Source organism: Lithobates pipiens, unplaced genomic scaffold, assembly GCF_037356315.1.
Source record: "Lithobates pipiens isolate NorthernLeopardFrog02 unplaced genomic scaffold, aLitPip1_a1.2 Scaffold_18, whole genome shotgun sequence".
Lineage (NCBI taxonomy): Eukaryota > Metazoa > Chordata > Amphibia > Anura > Ranidae > Lithobates > Lithobates pipiens.
In genome coordinates this window covers 448013414-448036387 of record NW_027507758.1, presented here as the reverse complement: position 1 = coordinate 448036387, position 22974 = coordinate 448013414, and the positions used below count along the sequence as shown (strand labels likewise).

The 22974-nt window shown below is 40.9% G+C and overlaps 1 protein-coding gene across 3 annotated transcripts in view; it reads left to right on the top strand.

Annotated features, from left to right (window-relative positions):
- XRN1 (5'-3' exoribonuclease 1) overlaps positions 1-22974 on the top strand; it is a 155979-nt gene that overhangs the window by 19327 nt on the left and 113678 nt on the right. For all 3 annotated transcript variants that reach the window (XM_077488212.1, XM_077488211.1, XM_077488210.1), the window contains exons 4-10: positions 5471-5580; positions 5673-5783; positions 8327-8412; positions 12480-12567; positions 12645-12813; positions 16099-16166; positions 17514-17648. In XM_077488212.1, the coding sequence (XP_077344338.1) occupies positions 5471-5580; positions 5673-5783; positions 8327-8412; positions 12480-12567; positions 12645-12813; positions 16099-16166; positions 17514-17648 (767 nt within the window). The remainder of the gene's footprint in view (positions 1-5470; positions 5581-5672; positions 5784-8326; positions 8413-12479; positions 12568-12644; positions 12814-16098; positions 16167-17513; positions 17649-22974) is intronic.

Below are 22974 nucleotides of genomic sequence, written 5' to 3'. Positions count from 1 at the left end.
CTGTTTGGATGTTTAACCACTTGCCGATGGCTGGCCATTATATGATGTCCTGGGCTTTGTGGGAGATATCTGAATGAGACCGGCAGCTTCAGGCATCATTCAGATATCGTCTTTTAGGGCCGGTGATTCCCTACACCATAAGAATGATCATAGTTGCTAGTCAGCCGATTGATCGTTCTTATGGGCGTAAAGAGGGGACGTCCTGCCGCCCTCTGGTGCTTCTACCAACTCACCGCTTTTATTCTTAATTTTTACTTTATATTTTTTAGTTTGACACTTTAAAAAAAAATAAAAAAATTTGGATTACTTTAATGCATAGTTACATAGTTAGGTTGAAAAAAGACACAAGTCCATCCAGTTCAACCTTAAAAACAATAAATAAAAAAAAATATATATCATATCCAATCCAATATACACAATTTTATACCCACAATTGATCCAGAGGAAGGCAAAAAACCCCAGCAGAGCATGCTTCATATTGCTACAGCAGGGGAAAAAAAAAATTCCTTCCTGACCCCCCCCCCCCACCCCCCAAGAGGCAATCGGATTTTCCCGGATCAACTTTACCTATAAATGTTAGTACCCAGTTATATTATGTATATTCAGGAAAGTATCCAGGCCTTAATAAAGCGCCCCTGTCCCCGTGTGCTCGCATGCAGAAGCGAACACATACGTATGTCCCGCCCACATATGAAAACGGTGTTCAAACCACACGTTGGGTATCTCCGCGAATGTTAGAGCGAGGTCAATAATTCTCTGCCACTTTCCTACTGCTAGCGTCCAGCTTCTTTCAAAATGTAACATCAAAACAACATTACAGACGTTCATATACTATATTTATTTCTATACGCTCACTTTATTGCTAAAATTACTCTGGAATTCAATTCGTAGTTGGGTGTATTAAGATGTCCACTGCCACCTTCTGACTGCAGGTGTTCTGTCAAATTGGCAAACCTGGTGTGTATTGCTAGTATGCAATGCATACTAGCACATTATGACATTGCTTTGCAGGGAATTTTTTTATTTTTGTGTGACTACCTGTGGTTTTCTACCGCTTTAAATCCATCTGTAAATAAACCTACAGACTTGTACAATAAAGTACATAGACACACAATGACTCTTCAGTTTACTAGAGTATAGGAAGCTTTTTTTTCAAAAGCTGTATTTAGAGTGATTGTAAAGGCAGAAGGCTTTTTCTATGCATTAAGTGAAAAAGCCTTCTGTGTGCAGCAGCCCCCAACATCTCCCTCATACTTACCTGAGGTTCATCTAGATCCAGCAATGTTGTAGGAATTTCTCAGCTGCCCGGGACTCCCCTCCTCATTGGCTGAGACAGCAGCATGGTGCCATTGGCTCCCGCTGCTGTAAATCAAAGTCAATCAGCCAATGAGGAGAGAAAAGGGTGTGGCCGGAAAACACATCTCTGCCCGAATGGACCCACAAAGCTGTTGTTTGGCTCGGGTACCCCCATAGCAAGCTGCTTGCTGTGGGGGCACACATCAGGAGGGAGGGGCCAGGAGCACTGGCGGTGACCCAAGAAAAGGAGGATCTGTGCAAAACCACTACACAGAGCAGGTAAGTATAACATGTTTTATATTTAACTAAAAAAAAACCTAGACTTTACAATCACTATAATCTTAAAATAGGGGAGCATTGGCAGAAAAAAAAGACCAAGTGATCCATCATATCTGCCCCTATTTTATTTATTTTTTTTATATATATTTATACATGTTTTTGTTTGTCCCAGGTATGTTTAAGTCCACTTAATGTTGACCGACTTGCTGCCTCTGCCAGACGTCTATTCCAAGCATCAACTACTCTTTCAGTAAAATAATACCCTAAGGGGTCATGTACACTACAGCTTCTTAACTTGAGTTGAGGAGCTTTTGGCATTTTTTTTTTTTTTGCCAAAGCTCCAAACAACAACTTCATAAAAGCCTATGTGTCCATGTACACACAGGCTTTTACAAGAGTTTAGAAGCTGCTGCGGTTAATGGAGGTTCAACCTCCCTCTCCTTGATGTGTTTGGCTTCATGTACTGTGCTTGTGCAGGAGCTAGTCATTCTGACACTCATGCACAGCTCAGTTTACAGTGCTGGTGAAGACTGAGCAGGCAGTTAGGGGCACACGCAGATTAGTTTGCAGCGCCAGAGAGACGGCCGCGAGCAGGTGGGTAGGGGCATTTTATTGCAGAAGAGACAGTGCACATCTCTTCTGCAATAAAAGTCTATCTGCTCACTGTTTCTTCAGTTCCACTTTAACGGCTTCCCCAAATGGTTACATTCAAGGCATGCCATGAATGATCACTGTCACAAGTGTTTACTGAACTGTCAAACCATCCAATGGCGGGTGTCGTATCTGATCACATGTGCAGCAGCATGTCAGTTGCAGATCAAACAGAGGCAAAGATGGCAGCTTCCTTGGCTGAAAAGGATAGGGGGGCTTAGTGCTGCTTTACATTCATTTTGGAGTTTATGCTGAAATAGATTTTATTTTCAATGAAAATGTTTACATGCCAAAACAAATGATTAGTGCAAACAATTCCTAAAAGATTTGGACTTTGCATTAACACAACATTGTGACATAAAACCGTTTTGTTGTTACATCTATGGTCAGCATAATGTAGGTTTCTTCTTCTTCTACTTCTACTTCTACTTCTTCTTACACTACTGATAGCACAGGCTGTTGGCAAATATCACTTCCCCAATGGAACTCCAGCAGCACTTTAAAGTAATGGTCCAATTATGCCGCACTACTGTTTTCAGTGGAAGGAATGGCGCCTTAATCTTATTGACATTGGGCGGAATAGTGCCCTGTATCAGTGGGAGGAACAGTGACCCACTGTTTTCTGAATATTCCTATGTAGGACTAGACCTGGGGTATGAATAATCTTTTTTCAGAATGATCAAGTCATGCATAATTAGAAGGTTTAATTATCATAAATATTTGCTGCCAAAGGTTTTTAGGTGGATGGAGCTGGAAATTTGGGGTTCCCCTGGTCTGTACATTTGTAGGCTCTGGGACCGGGAGTTTCAGTAAACCAGATCACCAGCATCCCTCCTTTTCTTTACAGAGCAGCCTTGTGCACAAAACTAGTGGGACACTGTGTCCTCCTCCTTTTTTTTTTTTTTTTTTTTTCCAATTACAATTTGTAGTGTTAATTCTATGGGCCAGGTAGTCAAAGGGTGTCTATGTTCTACACATGTAATGTATACATGTAAGTACTGGGCATTATTGTAAAATGATGTAAAGTATAGATATTAATGTATAAGCTTTGTGCTGCATATATACTTGTTGCGCACAGTATATGAGGTAACCCTTACATATAAACTATATTGACAAAAGTATTGGGACACCTGCCTGCACATAAACTTTAACCACTTCAATACCGGGCACTTAAACACCTTCCTGCCCAGACCTATTTTCAGCTTTCAGCGCTGTCGCACTTTGAATGACAATTGCGCGGTCATGCTACACTGTACCCAAATTAGATTTTTATCATTTTTTTCCCCACAAACAGAGCTTTCTTTTGGTGGTAAATGATCACCTCTACGGTTTTTATTTTTTGCTAAACAAATAAAAAAAATGCCAATTTTTTTTTTTTATGTTTTTTTTTTTTTTTCAAAACTTTGTAAATAAGTAAGTTCTCCTTCACTGATGGGCACTGATGGGGCTACACTGATGGGCACTGATAGGGCTGCACTGATAAAGTGGCACTGATGAGGTGGCACTGATGGGCGGCACGGATGTGCACTGATAGGTAGCACAGATTGGCACTGATAGCTGGCACGGATTGGCATGGATAGGTGGCACGGATGGGCACTAATAGGTGGCATTGTATTGTTTTATACTGTACTAATGGATGCCCATTGTGGGCACTGATTGGCATCCATTGTGGGCACTGACTGGAATCCCTGGTGGTCTAGGGTGGCATACCTTATGCTGGGCATCCCTGGTGGTCTTGTGGCGTCCCTGGTGGTCCAGTGTGGGCATCCTCGGGGGGGGGGGGGGGGGGGGGGCTGCGCTGATAATCAGCACAGACCCCCTCACCGGCTTTTCCTATTTACACTGTGATCAGCCTTGATTGGACACGGCTGATCACGTGGTAGAGAGTCTCCGTCGGAAACTCTTTACCGAGATCGTAGTTGCGGGGTGTAAGACTAACACCCCGCAACAATGATCGCCGCAAAGCACACCCGGGGGCGCGCAGCGTCTCAAAATCCTGATCACGTCATATGACGTCCGGTCAGGATTTTGAAACCACTTTGCCGCCGTGCTTTTGTTATAGGGTGGGCGGCAAGTGGTTAATGGCATCCCAGTCTTAGTCCATAGGGTTCAATATTGAAATGGTCCACCCTTTGTAGCTATAACAGCATCAACTCTTCTGGGAAGGCTGTCCACAAGGTTTAGGAGGGTTGTCTATGGGGATTGTTTGAACATTCTTCCAGAAGCACATTTGTGAGGTCAGGCACTGGCTCAAGATGGCCGGGCTCACCGTCCCTGCTTTAATTAAAAAGGTGTTCTATTGGATTGAGGTGAGGACTCTGTGCAGGCCAGTCATGTTTCTCCACCCTAAACTCGCTCATCCATGTCTTTATGGACCTTTGCTTTGTGCACTGGTCCAAATCATTTGGTGGAGGGGGGGATTATGGTGTGGGGTTGTTTTTCAGGGGTTGGCCCCTTAGTTCCAGTGAAGGAAATTCTTAAGGTGTCAGCATGCCAAGACATTTTGGACAATTTCATGCTCCCAACTTTGTGGGAACAGTTTGGGGATGGCCCCTTCCTGTTCCAACATGACTGCACACCAGTGCACAAAGCAAGGTCTATAAAGACAATTTGGGGTGGAGGAACTTGACTAGTCTGCACAGAGTCCTGACCTCAACAGAACACCTTTTGGGATGAAATCTAGAGGAGACTGTGAGCAAGGCCTTCTCATCCACATCAGTGCCTGACCTCACAAATGCACTTCTGGAAGAATGGTCAAACATTACCATAGACACCCTCCTAAACCTGGTGGACAGCCTTCCCGAAAGAATTGAAGCTGTTATAGCTGCACAGGGGGGTCAATGCAATATTGAGCTCTACGGACTAAGCCTGGGATGCCCATTAACGTTCATACTTTTGAGAATATAGCGTCTGTGTGTGTATGTGTGTGTGTATATATATATATATATATATATATATATATTTCTTACTACTTAGCTGATTGGTGTTGTATATGTTTGGGCAATGGACAAACATTTACTAGCATGTAGGGTGTCTCCATGAACCTGTTAATCATTTGCTTTCATCTTTGCTAGTGTCAGTATTGGCACAAGTAATGTAGAATACGGAATGGGGTATTGCCACATTGTTAGTCTGTGCTTTCATCCATTAAAAACACTTCTGTATTCAGAAGGAAGTCATTTCCTACTTTTCTCTCCTAAATTCAGTAAATATGAATTTTCTCCAATTTTATCGCTCATTTTAGGAACTGAATTTATGGCTCGCTTACATGAGCATCTGAAGTATTTTGTAAATATGAAGATTTCCACAGACAAGACATGGGAGGGTGTAACTATCTACTTGTCTGGTCATGAGGTCAGTGTGCTGTGTTGTGTTTTACTTGTTGCGTTATGCTTACAAATATATTAAGGTATAATCCTGATATTTCTCTATAATGCTGTTTACAGACTCCAGGAGAAGGTGAACATAAAATTATGGAGTTTATACGGTCTGAGAAAACTAAACCAGATCACGATCCAAATACAAGGCATTGCCTTTATGGATTAGATGCAGATTTGGTATGTGTGTTTTATTGCAGTTGATCTTGTTTGTTTGTTTGACAAAATACTAGAAAATGCAGTAGACTGACAGTTTAAAATAAAAAATAACAGCAGGTAATTTAAAGGGAAACTATAAGGCTAATGGATGTTTTCACAGCTGCTGTTTTTGGTTTCAGACGTTTTTTTTTTATATAGTTGATAAACTCCCTATCATGTTATCCTATGTGTCCATGCACACACAGGCTGTTATCAGCAGTTTTTGGCTGGGGCATTTTTTGGCTTTAAAAAAAATCTGTTCTGAGAAGAGTTTTTCAGCTGTAAAAACGCATATAAATGCTCAAAAACACTATTGCAAAAACATTGAAAAACTCATTGCAAAGCTACTGGTGTTTTTCTAACGTTATTTTAACGTCCAAAGTGCATGAGGCCTTAAAGCTTTTTTTTTCTTTTTTACTCTGTTTTATGTTTGTATAAATAGTGTATATATCCTTCGATGTTAAATCACTAGCTAAAAGCTTAACCAATAATAGCCATAAATAATATAACTTACTTACCATAGACTAAGAAGGCGGTACTACAATCTAGGGGAAGTGACTTAATGATTCCCTCAGGGAAAGTTTTCTGTAGGAACTACATTTGTTGCCAGGAACTGGGTGTGTAATGGGGCTTTCCTGTCCCCACCTTAAAGTGGAACTACACTGCATCTGAGCACCACAAACCAAAAACGCTGTGTAATTAATTTTTTAATATTCAAAGTAAACTCCCCTATCCATCCATGTCCACATGCTATATGTTGCTAAGAATAACTTGGAAAAACACCCCTTAGATTTTTTGGCCACCTTGAGTAAGGGTAGATGATTCTTGTAGCATTGACTTCCTGGATTCCATCTGCCCTAAGCTCAGGCATGCATGCAGGAGGTGGGGCTTAGCTGAGCAAACACCTTCTGAGGACTTCTAGGATAATTGACATCATACCTAGGCCTGGAAACCAGGAAGTACCTTAAGAAATGTAAAAAAAAAGTTTAAAACAAGTAAGTTTGATTTATTTTGCTATCGATTTACTATTACTAGCAGCATAGTTATAAAATAGTCAATGTTGATTGAGAGAGTGAATTTCTGCTTTAATCCTCCCTCTCTCCTGCTGTTATCAACCACTTGTTACTTGTTTTACTAAATAGTTATCAATCAGATGAGAACAGATACTATAATTTTCATGTTGTATAATACTTGACAAGTAACCATTTTAAAGTAGACCTGTGCGAGATCATGCGCAGTAAGTATTTGTTTAGAATGCGTAAACTGTAAAAGCATTTAAAAACAAGCCATCATTCATCTCTGTATCTGTAGACACTGTGGAGAAATGTGTTTTCAGAGCCAGTTCACAAAGGGATTTGCAAATGAATGCGCGTTTCATGTACAGTTCTGTATGGGGGGCGATTTCAGCCTATTCATTTTAAATGGGCTGAAATCATACCACATCGCACCAAAAGTAGTGCATGCAATACATTTGGAAACTCACTGCAATGGGATTGCATGCTACTTCTGTGGAAAAACGCACTGCATTTGCGACCTGCATTTAGGGTGTCATTAACTCAATGTTGACACCTGCTACAGATTGCAACTGCAGTACATTTTGAACGCAGTGTAGGAAACGTGCATGGAACAAGGGTTTCTCGCACAGCATTATGGTGTTTTTTAAAAGGAACAGAATTTTTGCAGCCTACCAACTATCTAATGTAAACCCCCAGTGGGCATTTATAGGCTCTTCTTTTTTTTTTTTTTTTTTTAACATCAGTCCTATTGGGCAGCATTGTACAATGTAAAAACAAGGCAATTTGCCTCATGATCTATGGCTCCAAGTGGAACCTTAAATGACACTTTAAATGTGTAAACTGGCAGGTTTTTATGGCAGAAGAGACATACTACATCTTTTCTGCAATAAAAGGTTCTTACCTGCCTATTGATAACCTACTTTACAATGTGCACTGAGTTGCGCATGAGCAGCTCAGTGTACCGCTACAACAGCTTCCCGGGATGAACTTACTTGTGTGTGTAGTCAGGATGGCTACAGATCCCTAACCTGGAAGAAAACTAGGCGCAAATGTTGGCCCCAGAAAAGGAGCCTGTGAATATTGCGTTGCTGGAGTAGAGGCAAGTACAGTTCCACATTGGCAACCACTGAAATAGGATATGTTCTATTTTATGCAGTGCGATCTAACACTCTAACATATCACAGCATGTTGCGGTGCCTAGCATTAGTTAAAAGTTAAAAGAAAAAAGAAAAAAAAAACGAGCATTACAGTGCATTATAACAATACATTGCAGCACACAACAGCAGCGCACACACCCCAAGCTAAACTGACCGAAACACAAATTTAGAGTCTTTTTGTTGTGATTTTTGAGGCTCTATGAGAAGTATTGCTTCATGTTAAAAAGCAGCTAAAGAGGTCAGTGATGGCTTATTTTATAGCTGTTTTACTGCTGGCGCGATGAAGCGGTGTATATTATGCTCATCTGTTAAGATACACATTTAAATAAGTAATTTTCTGTTCTTATTGCAGATAATGCTTGGTTTAACAAGCCATGAAGTTCACTTTTCTCTTCTAAGAGAAGAGGTTCGCTTTGGTGGGAAGAAGAATCAAAAAAGGTAGAGATAAGCATTGTCATACATTTTTCATATATGACCAATTTACATCAGAAACATTGTCTCATTGTTCTGCTGCATATCAAGACAAACCCGAAGTCTGAGGAGATAAATTTACTATAAGATTACATTTTTGGAATTTATATTATACGTTCACCAATATGAAACATGTCCCTAACCAATTTTTTTAGGTTTGTGCTTTAAAAAAGAAGTAAGGCCAAAGCTATGTTGCCCCTGCTTTTCCTGTGGATCACAAGAGAGCAGTTCATCCTGCGCACCTGTGACCCGTTTTTCAGCCGACAGCGGGCTAAAGTCTGATGCCTGACGTCGCTCAGGCGGTCCAGGTGCTGGACCAATCCCGACTTTAGGGATCCACCCAGATGCCTGGACTGGCAGCTGGCTCAGCCTCTCAGCAGGTCACTGGGAGACTGAACCAGCCCTTCCCCTGCCCCCTTCACAGTTCAGCACTCCAGTGAGATCTGGAGGGGCAGAGCCAGAAACTGACAGTCATTGCTCTCCGATCAGAGTGCAAGTGAGACCAGCAGTGTTTGAGTCAGTGGGAGACAGATGCAGCATTGGATCAATGCTGTATTCACCTATGTGAGTATAAAATGTGTTTTTTTGTTTTTTTTTTGTTTTAATTCCAACCCCATACTTCTCTTTTTATAGTGGAAAATCACCCTAAAGGGTAAGTTCTTATTTACCACCTCATCTCCCACATTTGGGGTTTTTATTTATTTTATTTTTTAATTTTTTTTTTGGGTACCTAGGTTCAGCAGGTAGCCACTCCCTACTTCCGCTCAAACTGCATAGGTGATCGGAGCAGAAGTTCAGTATTTGTAGCTACAGATTTTTTTAAATACATTTTTTTTTTTTTGTTAAGACTGAAGATCCTTTAAGTGGAAATATGGTTCCGGTTTAAGTTGCTTTATAAACCTATGCCATTTAGCTGCCAAGGTACAGATACTCACAAAATGCACTTTGTGGAATATTTATAAAGTAGTGAATGTGTGATATTCACAAAACATTTACTGCAGCTGAATAATTTACAGGAATTTTAAAACATTTGCCTCTGAAAGATCCACCTGTAGTAAATATTTTGTGAATGTCATATTCGCTGCTTTATAAATGTACAGTGGATATAAAAAGTCTACAAATGTAAAATGTCAGGTTTTTGTGATGTAAAAAAATGTCAAAGATAAATAATTTCAGAAATGTTTCCACCTTTAATGTGACCTATAAACTGTACAACTCAGTTGAACAACAAACTGAAATCTTTTATATGGAGGGAAGTAAAAATAAAAAACGAAAATAATATGGTTGCATAAGTGTGCACACTCTTAATCACTTCAGCCCCGGAAGATTTTACCCCCTTCCTGACCAGAGCATTTTTTACAGTTAGGCACTGCATCGCTTTAACTGACAATTGTGCGTTCGACACTGTACTTAAACAAAATTTGCATCCTTTTTTCCCCCACAAATAGAGCTTTCTTTTGGTGGTATTTGATCACCTCTGTGTTTTTTATTTTTGGCACTATAAACAAAAAAAAAACTGCCAATTTTGAAAAAAAAATTAATAAAATTTTTTTTGCTATAATAAATATCCCCCATTTAAAAAAAATAAAATAAAAAAATTCTTCATCAGTTTAGTTCAATATATATATTCGTCTACACATTTTTGGTAAAATTACAATAAGCGTATATTGATTGCAGATGCTATAACTTTTGCGCAAACCAAACTATGGGAAATATTTATGGCATTTTTATTATTTTTTTATTTTTTACTAGTAATGTCGGTGATCTGCGTTTAGCAGTATTGTGACAGACAGATCGGATACTTTTGACGCTTTTTTGGGACCATTGGCATCTATACAACAATCGGTGCTATAAAAATGCACCGATTACTGTGTAAGTGGCACTGGCAGGGAAGGGGTTAAAACGATGAGAGATTGGTGTATACACTACTCCCGCAGCACCCCTGCCCATCGAAATGAATGGGCAGTGCTGCCGAAGCGATGCAGCACAGGCGCTATTAACCCTTTCTTCGGGCTGCTTGTGGGGGTTAAAAGCGTCCCGCTAGAGGCCGAAAAGCCTAAAACTAGCTGCACTTTACCCCGCTAATGCCCTCACCGCCCCAGTGTGAAAGGGGTCTTAATGTTGCTGTGGCCTCTTGGTAGCCTCCCTGACCAGTTTTCTTATCTTTTCACCAGTTCTTGGTAATGTCAATGTTGTGCCATATTTTCTCCACTTGAGAATGACTGTCTTCACTGGGTTCCATGGTATATCTAATGCCTTGGAAATTCTTTTGTACCCTTCTCCTGACTGATACCTTTTAACAATGAGATCCCTCTAAGGCTTTGGAAGCTCTCTGCGGATCATGGCTTTTGCTGTAGGATGCAACTAGGAAAATGTCAGGAAAGACCTACTGGAACAGCTGATTTTTTATTTTTTTTGGATGTTTAATCAGCGGTACTTTAAATGATGGCAGGTGTATACTGACTTCTAATAAGCCATTCACATTGGAGTGATTAGACATGTCAAATCACATGCCAAATCGGCGGCAAGTGCCGGCAGTGGCACCATCAGAATCGGTGCCAGGCCGCACCGATTCCCAAAGTCGTTTTTGCATTATTTGTGATGACTTCAGGATGCGATTTCTATAAACATCTGTGAAGCAACCTGCATAGATATCTCTGAAATCGTCCCCAAAGTCAGAACTGACACGTGGGCATGAAATCATGCAAATTCCGTCTGTCAGTGTGAACCTGGGCTTAACACATGAGTTTGAATGTGATTGTTTAGTTCTGAACACCGTTGCATCCCCAGTTATAAGAGGGTGTGCACACTTATGCAACCATACCCCCCCCCCCCCCCCTTAAAAGATTTCAGTTTGTTTTTCAATTGAATTGCATAGTTTATAGGTCACATTAAAGGTGGAAAAAGTTCTGAAATGATTTAGCTTTGTCTCGTTTTTTTACAACACAGAAATTGGACATTTTAACAGGGGTGTGTGGACTTTCTATATCTATTGTACCTGGAGACCCTTATTTTGAAGGGGCTGCTTTGTGAACTGCAGTGTCATTGTGCTTGCATCTCTTTGGCTCAAAAAATAAGCAGCAGTTGTATATAATTCCACAATCTGTACGTTGATCTGTAGTTTTCCATCTCGATCAGTTATGCTCAGAACTTATGGTTAGAGATTGTTTACACATTGTACATACCTAAGCCATGGCATACACTCTACACTAACACGCTCATTTTAACATTTTTGCAGTAGCTTCAGCATCCGGTATAAGAAATTTATTGTTGCAGTTTTGATGTTGACAGACTGTGCTGACTGCATTGATTTTAATATAGCACTGTATTGGATGCATCCCAAGTGCCCCAATGTTACATCTGTTCATGGTTTTTATTTAGCTAGATCTTCTGAATATCAGCTATAATTAATTCAGCAGGAAAAAAAAATGATATGCACCTGGTGTTACCTGCATGTGCCTTTATTCATCTTGAAACTGATTCGTGTGGAGTCCCTTGTCCCAAAACATAGACCGAGCCTTGACTTCTGTCCATGTAGAAATTACAGTGTATGCCAAAAAAAAAAAAAAAAACATATGCATTACAGCCTTGCAAAATGTGCACATTTCCTCATGTTTTATCCATTTGAAGACATAACAAGTATGGAAGATACTTGTTGATCTGCTTGAAATGCACTCCACTCCTGATTTCTTGTTGTAGAAAAACACACAGCTTTTTCTGGACTGATTTGTTTCAGTCCTGTCCAGTTCCTTTTGCTAAACCACTGAATTCCTGCCACTGCCATTGATTTCCACAATTATTCTGTAGTCCATGATTGGTGCTAGGGGGAATAATTATGGTAGTCTTCTTGAGATAACATGGAAGTGTACACAGGACATCTCTGCATGTCTAACAAAATCATCAGGTGTTTTTTTTTTTTTTTTTTTTCACATCTTAAACAGATATAACGCAGATATAAGAAATAATCTTTGGTTAACCGTGTGAATCATTTTACTGTACAAAACTGTATGTCAAATTTTTGTAATGTGTTCCAGAATTTCTGCACCAGAAGAAACTACATTTCACCTCCTTCACTTGTCTCTAATGAGAGAATATATTGATTATGAGTTTTCATCTGTGAAGGTAAGTAATGTCCTGTAATGTAGTATGGGTAAGTGTCTGCATTTCTGACACATATTTAAACTCTTTCTTTGTTTTAGGACAAGATCTCCTTTGAATATGACGTAGAAAGGATAATTGATGACTGGATTTTAATGGGATTTCTTGTGGGCAATGATTTTATTCCTCATCTACCTCATTTGCATATTAACCACGATGCACTGCCTCTATTGTACAGAACGTATATTAGTGTCTTACCAGAACTTGGAGGTATGTCTCAAAAATGTTGTTATTACATTTCCTGTTTGCTAAGAGCCTGTTTATGCAGGTGCAAGCTTAGGTTTATCATTTAGTGAATATATTCTGTTCCTTACAGTCCATAAAGGTTGGTGAATCATGGAAGCTAGGAGAGGAGAACTCCAACACTTCTAACAGATTGTAAAGCAATACCCTATCCCCCTTTACATTTGGCACATTTATTTTTTTGTTTGAGATGAGCAGGTACCTTATTTTGATAGGTACCCGTGCCCTGTCTTCTGGTCAGATCGCCACATGCCGAAAGGCCTCACTGCCGGTCTCCCTTAGGGAAGATGCTGGCACATGCACGCAAAGCCAATTGAAGAATCAGTTCGGGTGAGGATCCAGGGGCAAGTAAGTGTCCTTATCTAAAAAAAAAAGTCAACAGCTACAGTATTTGTAGCAGCTAGCTTAATTTATTTGATTTTTTTTGGGTGGTGGAGACTTAGACCCCATTCACACCTGAGCGTTTTGTAGCTTGACGCCTGAAGCTACAAAACGCTGCAGGGGAAAAAATCCATTATTCTCAATGGAGATGGTTCACATCTCCACTCTAAGTCGCCTGAAGCTCAAACAAGTTCCGGACCCTTTTTTGTCGCGCGAATCGGGCTGATTTGTGCGTTTTTCTTCTTTTAACATTGGTGACCTTTTGCCCTGCACAAATTTGAGGCAAATCGCGGTAAAAAACGCCGCAAATCGCGGTAAAAAACGCTGCAAAAACCGCTTGAAACCGCTACGCTCAGGTGTGAATGCAGCCTAAAGCTCCTCTTTAAAGAAAGTGGAACTTACACTCGTTGCATTCCCCCCCCCCCCCCCCCCCCCCGACATTGCTGGACTCCAGGACAGGTAAGTGTCCAATTATTAAAAATCGGCAGCTGCAGTATGTGTAGCTGTTGGCTTTTAACTTTTGCAGCAGTGGGCGGACCTCCGCTTTTAAGTACTCTGTAAAGAGATGGATGGATAAGGCCTAATAATACCTCAGATGATTGGTAATTGATCTTCAGACCCAAGGGGTCTGGGGTGGATTCCGTTCAGCTTTACAAATAAAGCTAGTAATGAAAGCTACATATTTCTGTACTTGCAAATTCAATTCTAAGTATCGATTTTATTGCATAGTTCCATAGGTCCAGCTTAGACAAACGCAAATATGCCTATGCCATACCTGTGGGACCGCTGTGGAAATTGAGAATCATGATAGTAGTTTTCGCTACTACCAGTGATTGCCACTGTCTTCTGGGACCTATGCTGGGTGGCGGCCCTGCTGCATTGTAACCACAGGGGGTTTATTACGCCCCATGGGCACCATTTATAAATCTTCTTGCATTTTTTTTTTACTTTGCCTAAACGGAATACACCTTGTATTCATTAAGAGAAAAGGCAAAGTGTTCTATGAATGGCGCCTTTGCTGAGCGAGTGACCTTCTGCGGTTACTGTGCAGCAGGGCAACTGCTTGGCACAGGACCTGGAAGACCGCAATGATTACTGGTAGTAAGGGCAACTGTTGAAATTATTTTCTACATCCTCAGTCTTACAGGTATGGCATATGCATACTTGCGTACATATGTAATTATGCATTAAATTCTGTACCTGCATTTCCAGACAATTTTTATTTTTTCCAGAATGACTTGGAAAGTATAATATTTTTTGTCAAATTTTAATTGGTGTTCATGACCCTGTTAAAGAGATTTTCCTTCCTGTCCCTCTAAAAGCAGGATCACAAATGAGGGGATCGGTCATGTCCAGCATAGAAAGTTTCATATAGTGCTGATAACCAGATAGATGTTCTTTGTAGCCAGTGTTCCCAGTGGAGAGATTTCTCATCACTTACTGTCTTGGTGGGAAGTGAGAGAAGTCTCCCCTATAGAGATGCAGGCTACACCAAAACTATACAGATGTTCTAACCTCCCCACTCCTTCACTTCAGAAACGGCAAAAGAAAAAATGTGATTGGTGTCTGGCTTTTAGTTTGCTTGTACAAATTTGTAAGGATGAGCTCAGGCATGTTCGCAACTCCACGTGCCTCCACCCACGAGGAAGCTGACACTAGGCAGTGCTAATATAAGGCAGTGAGACCTTTCCCGATCCGCGTCTGCACAGATCGGGAAATGTCTCACTACCTGTGATTAGTGCTATGGAGTGTAAGCTTCCTGGCGGGCATGGGCACGTGGAGTCGTGAACGCACCTGAGCTCATCCTTACAAATTGGTACACCTGCAGCGAAAAGTGTTTCCTCACAGTGGTAAAAGCTGGTATTGCAGTCTGACACTGCTTATTTAGTTGCGCACAGGCAAATGTAATTATCCACCCGGTGCAAATGGAGCCTGCTGCAATTTGCAATAGAAATGTGTTTGAGAGGGAGATGCCTAAAGGGCGGTTCAACTACATGCAGTCCAGTGTGTTTTTTTCTTTTTCTACGTCAAAAATTCATGCACAGTAGGTTACGTGGATTTCAATGGCAAAGTTCACACCACTGCAGTGCTTTCCAGTACAGTCAATAAAAGTAGAACATGCTGAATTTTTCTGCAAGGAACTGGATTGGAGCATGGCAAAACACATCTAAATGCATCAAAATGCAAGAACGCCTTACAGCAAAAAATTATACAGGTAACTTTGGAAAAATAAAACAAGAGGGGAAAACACTGGAACACATCAAAAATGCATCGGAACACATGAAGAATACATCAAAAACATGCATGTAGAAACTGGTCTGGAATGCATCCAGACTGTTTCTGTGGCATGAATTGGCCCTAAGGCTTGGTATACAGGGTCCGAAAGTAATTGGTTTGGAATCGCTCAACTTTTGGCACATGCGTACAGCTGTCTGTTCTACAGAAGGCGGTTTTTCGACCATCTTCCGTCAATCGGGCATCAAGGCCCAGCCTGCCGGGTTTAACGAAAGAAAAACTTCTAATGTTTACCCTGTTTTTTTTTGTTTTTTTTTGTTTTTTTTTTTTAAGGGCTGAAATCAAGGGTTTGAATTTTTAAAACCATGGATATTGCTGTACTTTTTGAATTTTTTTGTGAAATGAATATTATATAGTGTGTTTTACTGTAGTGACCAAAGAGCCTCATTTGACCAGTTCCAAATGTAAGTTTGGCAAAGAAAAAATGAATATAACTGGGTGTACGTATGTATTATGAGTATAAATGAAACTGCTCCCCTGTAATTGTGTGATAATATAAAGTCATAAGGGATCTGTAAATAAATAATACAAAATAATATTATAACATTCTAACTTGAATTCTATTTCTCCCTCCAGGTTACATTAATGAGAATGGGTATTTGAACCTAGTCCACTTTGAGAAATATCTCACAAAACTTTCTGCCGTAAGTGTATCTAGATAATAATAATTTAATTTGGGTCGTGTAGGGTTTGATTAAGGGTACATGAACATGGATGTTTGCAAATGTAAGAGAGCTTTATTATAAAACGCCCAACATTTTCCCACACTGGATGCGCATATCACATATTTCCCAAACGCAAATCTTCTGCTTCCTGTACCTGCGGCTCCCTGATAGAGCTCCCTTTCACCTGTCAAAGTCCATGTGCATGTACAGTAAAGATATACAGTATATAATGCTGATTTTACAGTAAATACAATGAGGTAGCAGATGAATTGAGTCGGCTTTTAATTGAACTGCAGCCATCAGTGGAGAGCAGTAATGTGAAATCATAGCAGCGAATCATTTCAATTTTACCTGTTTTGTTTTCACCCTGTAACATTTACCAATACAGAACTAAAGACCAAGCTTATAGTTGCATCTAAACCACATGCCTCTAAAAAGAGATACATGTTTGGATTACTTTTCAGAGGTCTTTATCAGGCAGTGAGTTGGTGATGTGATGCCTCCTCACTGCATGTCTTAACCCCATAATTTCCACACCAATGTTATGCAAAGACTGTGCATTGCATTAATTTGCGGGATGTTTGCAGTGCTTTCCCATTCACTTGAATAAGTCGCGTTTGCTGGGCTTTACTATCTGCTAAACGTTTACAGAAGCGATAGTTTTCAGCACGTGCACAAAACAAAGCATCATGCCCGCAGCATGTAAACACCCCCATTCGCTGCCTTTGCGGCTTGTAGGAGGGAGGTTGAGGGGCACTAAATGGAAGCTCAACTGTGCATTTTAATGACCCCAATCACAAGTCTAAAAGCAAAAAAAAATTGATCTTTGCTGCAAAAGCTTAAATTTTTAACATAAAAAACATAAGACAATGTTTTAGGCTACTTTTACACTGGGGCGTTGGCGGTAAAGTGCCGCTAGTTTTAGCGGCGCTTTACAGTAGTTTTTTGGAGGTCTTCATCCGCTAGCTTTTAACCCCCGCTAGCGACCAACAAAGGCTTAAAACCTCCCGCAAAGCGCTACAGCAGCAGCGCTTTGCCACCACTCCTAAAGCACCCCCTGCCCACTGAAATCAATGGGCAGTGGCGCTTTAGGAGCGGTGTATACACCACTCCTACAGTGCTGCAAAGATGCGGCTTGCAGGACTTTTTTACCATCCTGCCAGTGCACCGCTCCAGTGTGAAAGGTGATGTTCTTTAAAGGCTCTTTGCAGGCACTATTTTTAGCGTTAAAGCCTGTAAAGTGTCTCGGTGTGAAAGTAGCCTTAATGTCTCTTTTTTTTTTTTGCAACCTATCATATTAGCTTATAGTTTGTTTTATGTCTGCAGTTTGACCGAGAGCACTTCAATGAAGTCTTTGTTGACTTAAAATGGTTTGAAAGCAAAGTGGGCAATAAGTACCTCAATGAGGCTGCAGGCCAAGCTGCTGAAGAAGCTCGAAACTGTAAGAAGAAAAAGAGCAAGGTCAGTTGTCTTATTTTTTAAAAGTCTGTTGTTACCCAAATGTTGGCTTTAACATGCAGTTATGTATTATGCTTATAGTGAAAATTATGTATGCATGTATCCAGGCAGAACCTTTCACATCTAATTTATAGGTAAATTTCACAGTTTAACTGGACAGTGATGGGATGAAGCATTCATCAACTGTGTACATCAGCGATTCTCAACCAGGGTTCCGTGGAACCCTAGGGTTCCTCCAGAGGTTGATAGGGGTTCCTTCAGCATTGAGACATTTCTGTCTCCCAGATAAGTTCCCACTCACACCATTGATCTTTTTAGCTATCTGCAAGGAGGTAATTCTTCCCAATGACCACAAGTGTAAGGGCCATTCTTCCCACTGACCATCACACTATTGTATCATCAGTTTTTTTAGCAGGGGTTCCCCAAGACCAAAGAACTATTTCAAGGGTTCCTCTGTACTGAAAAGGTTGAGAAAGGGTGGTGTACATCTTTTGGCTATTTTTCCACTATATAGTCTTCCTGCAGCAACACTGATGACATGATTATGTACATACACATTTGTAGACTCCCTTTCTGATGCCATTTATATAGGCAGAGGACTTTCCCATTTTATTAGTACCCTGTAAAAAGGCATGAAATATTAGCAAAGCATATCTCTCTAGAGTGCACGTGTCTCAATTAAGAGCACTGAGTGTGATTTCTCTCTGCTGCTTCATTCCTTTGCTATTGAGTAACCTGAGTCCCTTCTGACATGTTTTCCTGATGCCAAGAGAAAAAATATGACGGAGAGCTCCAGCTGATTGACAGCCTCAGCTCTGTTACTGTGTGCTGTGTGAAGGGGTGTGTCTCTTCCCTCTAATCGGCTCTCAGAACTCTCCTCACTGAGCTTTGCAGAGTGTAACTTCAGCTTTCCGCCCTTCTTTCTGAATGCTCATGCAAGCTTTACGAATTCTATACTTTGAACGGCTGTAGAGAAGATAATACTGCAGATAAACAGGGACAACTTATGTAAGACAATGTTTCATCTCTGTGCATCACCTTAGACTAATCACAAGTGGAAAAAAGACTACATTAGTGTGGTGATGATTCCTAGTGTAGTGAGCAGACTGCAGATGTAGCTTTGGAAGGTTCACAAATTGTGTAACCTCCTGGCTATGCCCTTTTTTTCTTTTCTTCTTTTTTTTTTTTTTTTTTTTTTTAAATATTTTGTCAATTGCAAGAATGACTCAATGAAAGAAATAGATAATGAGGGGAAGGAGTCTCTGCGCTCCTTTTGTGTGTTTAAGCTTCACTGGGCTTTATAAGAAAACAATGCTCTTTTAAACAGGAAAAATAGATAAGTGGTGCTCCTAATACAAAGAACAGTTGTGGTATGGGGTGATACTAAAAGGATAATTTATTAAAACTTGGAGAGTGTAAAATCTGGTGCAGATCTGCATAGAAACCAATCCGCTTCCCATTTTATTTTTATTTTTTTTGTCAAAACTTAATTGAAAAAGCTGAATTTAGAAGCTGATTGGCTACCATGCACAGCTGCATCCTATTTTTCACTCTCTAGTTTTAGTAAATCCAGCCCTAAAGTCCAGTTAATACTGGGGCAACATGGGATCCGCCTTGTGAGAGCACAAGTTGAATGACATGTGAAATTCAATGTTTCCCTATGAGAACTGTCTTAACCGATCCTACGCAAGTCTGTCTGACTTTAGAAAAGGTTCCTGCACTATTTTGTTCCGACTTTGATATGACTTCAGTGCCATAGAGTGTAAAAAGTCACGTTAAGTCAGATCAAAATCAGGCTGAAGTTGCAGGTCAAAGTCGGATGGGAAGGCACACAACTTTCATGTCAGAGCAGTTTGAACCTGGACTAAAGCCTCATACACCCAAAGAATGTTTTTTTCGTTGAACCCAGTAGGGCTGAACGAAAAAAAACTGGCACCTCCTGAGGAGCTGCTATACTAACCATGCAATGTTGGCACAGCGATCTCCCCCGCTGTGCTATTGTGTTCTGACAGAGGGGCGCCCCCCACGCTAGAACACTCCGATCAGTGATTTCAGTGATCGTCAGACCTTTTTAGGTCACGCTCTGTCAATTGTCGCCTGTTTCTATTGAACTGGCTGATGCCGCACGACATTTGGCCCGCATATACTAAGCTTAAGTGTTGCTGGTGACATATTATTTGAACAAATAAATTCAAGTGTAGACACCAGGCTGGAAACCAGGGGAAATGCAGCTGAAATCCTGGACATGACCTGAAGCTCATCAAAGGTTAAGACATCACACAGCTCCTCACAGGATCAGAAAGGATCCAACTGGTCCAGGCAATATTTAAAAAAAACAGAACGAAGAACTGTGTCAGGAAAATTGTACCTTTAATATAAGAAAAGCTAGGTATCCATTTACATTAAACAAGTAGTATCCAACAAGCCCCTTTCGCTCATAAACACGTTGCCTGCCATTGTAGTGCCTAATACCGGCTTTCCCTTCAGAATGCTTCTACTGATTTGCAAAGTAAAGCTGGCCATACACCATACAATTTTTTTTTTTTTTCTTATTCAATTTCCTTTAGCTTTACCTTCAACTGTGTAGTACAAGGGCCTACCTGATTGCACACAAACTGAAAGTGTTCAGATTTGACCTCATATTATATGGTTTTGGTAAATCTAAAGGAAATCTATAGAAGAAAATTGTATAATGTATGGCCAGCCTAACCACTGCACTTGTTTTCCAATCAACTTCTCAGCACACATGCAATAATGGTGGTGACTAATTGAGAGCTGCTTGCACTGTATTGTAGGATGAAACGGGAGTGTGTCAGTATTTGCTGATTGTACTTCCTAGGTCTTCCCCCCCCTCCCCCTCCTTAATGTTTACTAAAGGTGATAGCCGAAGTGCAGTGCTGAATTGATGACATGTTCATATTACGTAAATATGACTTATAAATGCTGGAGGAGGTTAAGGGAACAAAAAGCCTAAGCATAGCTTAGATCTGATCTAATTTTTTTTATTTTTTAAGGTTAGTTTGCTAAGGAGGTGGGCATTGATGACATATAAGTAAATAACAGAGGAGAAGACATTTTGTTGCATACATGGCATCTGATGTCGGATATTGGAGTATTTTCAGTTCCTGGCAGACCTGTGAATCACTTTTCCCTGAAGGCTAGCAGCAGTAACCCCACAATCTTACCTTCACTGTAAATAGTCACCCTACTCACATTTTAAGCTTCATCCCAGTGATCTGGAGGAAATCATTCCTCTGGGTGCTGTTCCTGGACTCTTGCAGCACTCATAATCTGTGTACTGCACCCAGCCACATGCAACTGTTCTTTTTGCACGGTCAATCAAAACAGTAGGGCCAGGGGAGCGTGGCAGCTGCTTTGACTATGGGAGCTACAGGCACACCATGCTGTATATCCAAAGAGGATCTGCTTTCATGCTTGGGGGTGGGTAGAATGAAAAAGACAGAAGGGAAACTGGAATGATGGCTAGGTAAATTGGATTAATTGAGAAGTACTAAAAAGAGACTGGCTAGATTTGGCTTAAACAAAATGGCATAGTATACTTGTATGTCACAAAATGTTTTGGGGTGCCATAAACTCTAATACATTTTGGTCAAGGTGTTGTTGACAAGTTGTGACATGACGCTACTTGTATATCAAGACAAAATGTATTTAAAAATGTAGTTTTTCTTGCAAGATGCTCTCCAATCAAGGTTTCACTGTAGTTGAATGCAGTATACCCCCTCGTTTACACATCATAATTTTTTATTTTTTTTGTGACCCAGCAAAAGATTCCAAGAAAAAGATTTTTATGGTAGGTCCAAAAATCGTATTTTTATTCTCATCTACTGAAGAATACAAAAATGTTGAAAAGCACTCCAATTGAAGGGTGGCCAGAAATCACTAACCGATCTAGTGATAAGGAGGTATCTGAAAGACAAATGCCTAAATCTGAGTCATGCAAGGAGAAAACCCAGCCAATCAGGGAAACCATCACTAACAGCTGATGTGACAATCGGTTGAGATGTGCTTGTGTGGGCTTGTGTATGCAGCCAGCTTAAAGTGGACAGGGGTTACCCTCGAACAGGGGTCTTCAAACTTTCTAAACAAAGGGCCAGTTTACTGTTCTGGAGACTTTAGTGGTGCCAGACTGTGGCCATTGGGAATAAGAATTGTCCTGGGTCAGTGGGAGTAAACAATGCGTCTTTGGTATCAGTGAAAGGAATAGTGCCCCATCATTAATATCAGTGGGAGGTATAGTGCCCACTCTTCAGTGTCAGCAAGAGAAATATTGCTGCCAGTGTGAGGAATAGTGCCCCATCATTGGTATCAGTGGGAGGAATAGTGCCCCGTCATTGGTGTCGGTGGCAGAATTAGTGTGTATCATTGGTATCAGTGGGGGGGAATAATGCCCCATTGTTGGTGTCAGTGAGAGGGATGGCTCCCCATTGTTGGTGTCAGTGAGAGGGATAGCTCCCCATTGTTGGTGTCAGTGAGAGGGATAGCTCCCCATGGTTGGTGTGAGTGAGAGGAATAGTGCCCCATGGTTGGTGTCAATGGGAAAAATAGTGCCCTGCTGTTTGACAGCAATGGGTGTCCATGAGAGGGAAAGTAGTCCAAGGGCCGGATAAAGGTGAACCAGAGGGTGTAAAGGGCTGCATATTGCCCCCGGGTGGCAGTTTGGGGACCACTGCCCTAGAAAATGGAAAATTTATATCAAATACTTACCGTAATTTTCCTTTCCTGATGGGCTCCATGGCAGCATACGTGTGGGTTAGCCCCGCCTCCATAATTACCCAATAGGACCCCTACTCCCATAAATCTTTGCTCCAAGCTGCTATCCGTGTTCCGTAACTAGCCTACTCCAACATTTGGGAGGGAACTCCTGCTGCCATGGAGCCCATCAGGAAAGGAAAATTACGGTAAGTATTTGATATAAATTTTCCATTTTCCTGACAGGCTCCATGGCAGCATACGTGTGGGAAATAACTCGCCAAACACACCCGGGTGGGCTAAAAATGTTGGGCAAAGAAACTAGAATTTTATTTTTCATTGTCCACTGACAATACTTGTAAACCAAAATTAACAGAAGAAAGCGCAGCTGGCTCTACACAATAATGGGAAACAAAAGTATTAATTGAAGACCAGGAAGCTGCTCTACAGATCACTTCTGGTGCAACATGTCGAACTGCTGCCCAAGAGGTCGAGATGCCCCGAGTTGAATGAGCCGTCACTGCCTCGGGAGGAACCATGCCCTTTGCCTTGTATGCCCTTTGAATCGTTTGGACCACCCAAGATGAGATTGATCTTACTGATGCTCGCATCCCTTTAT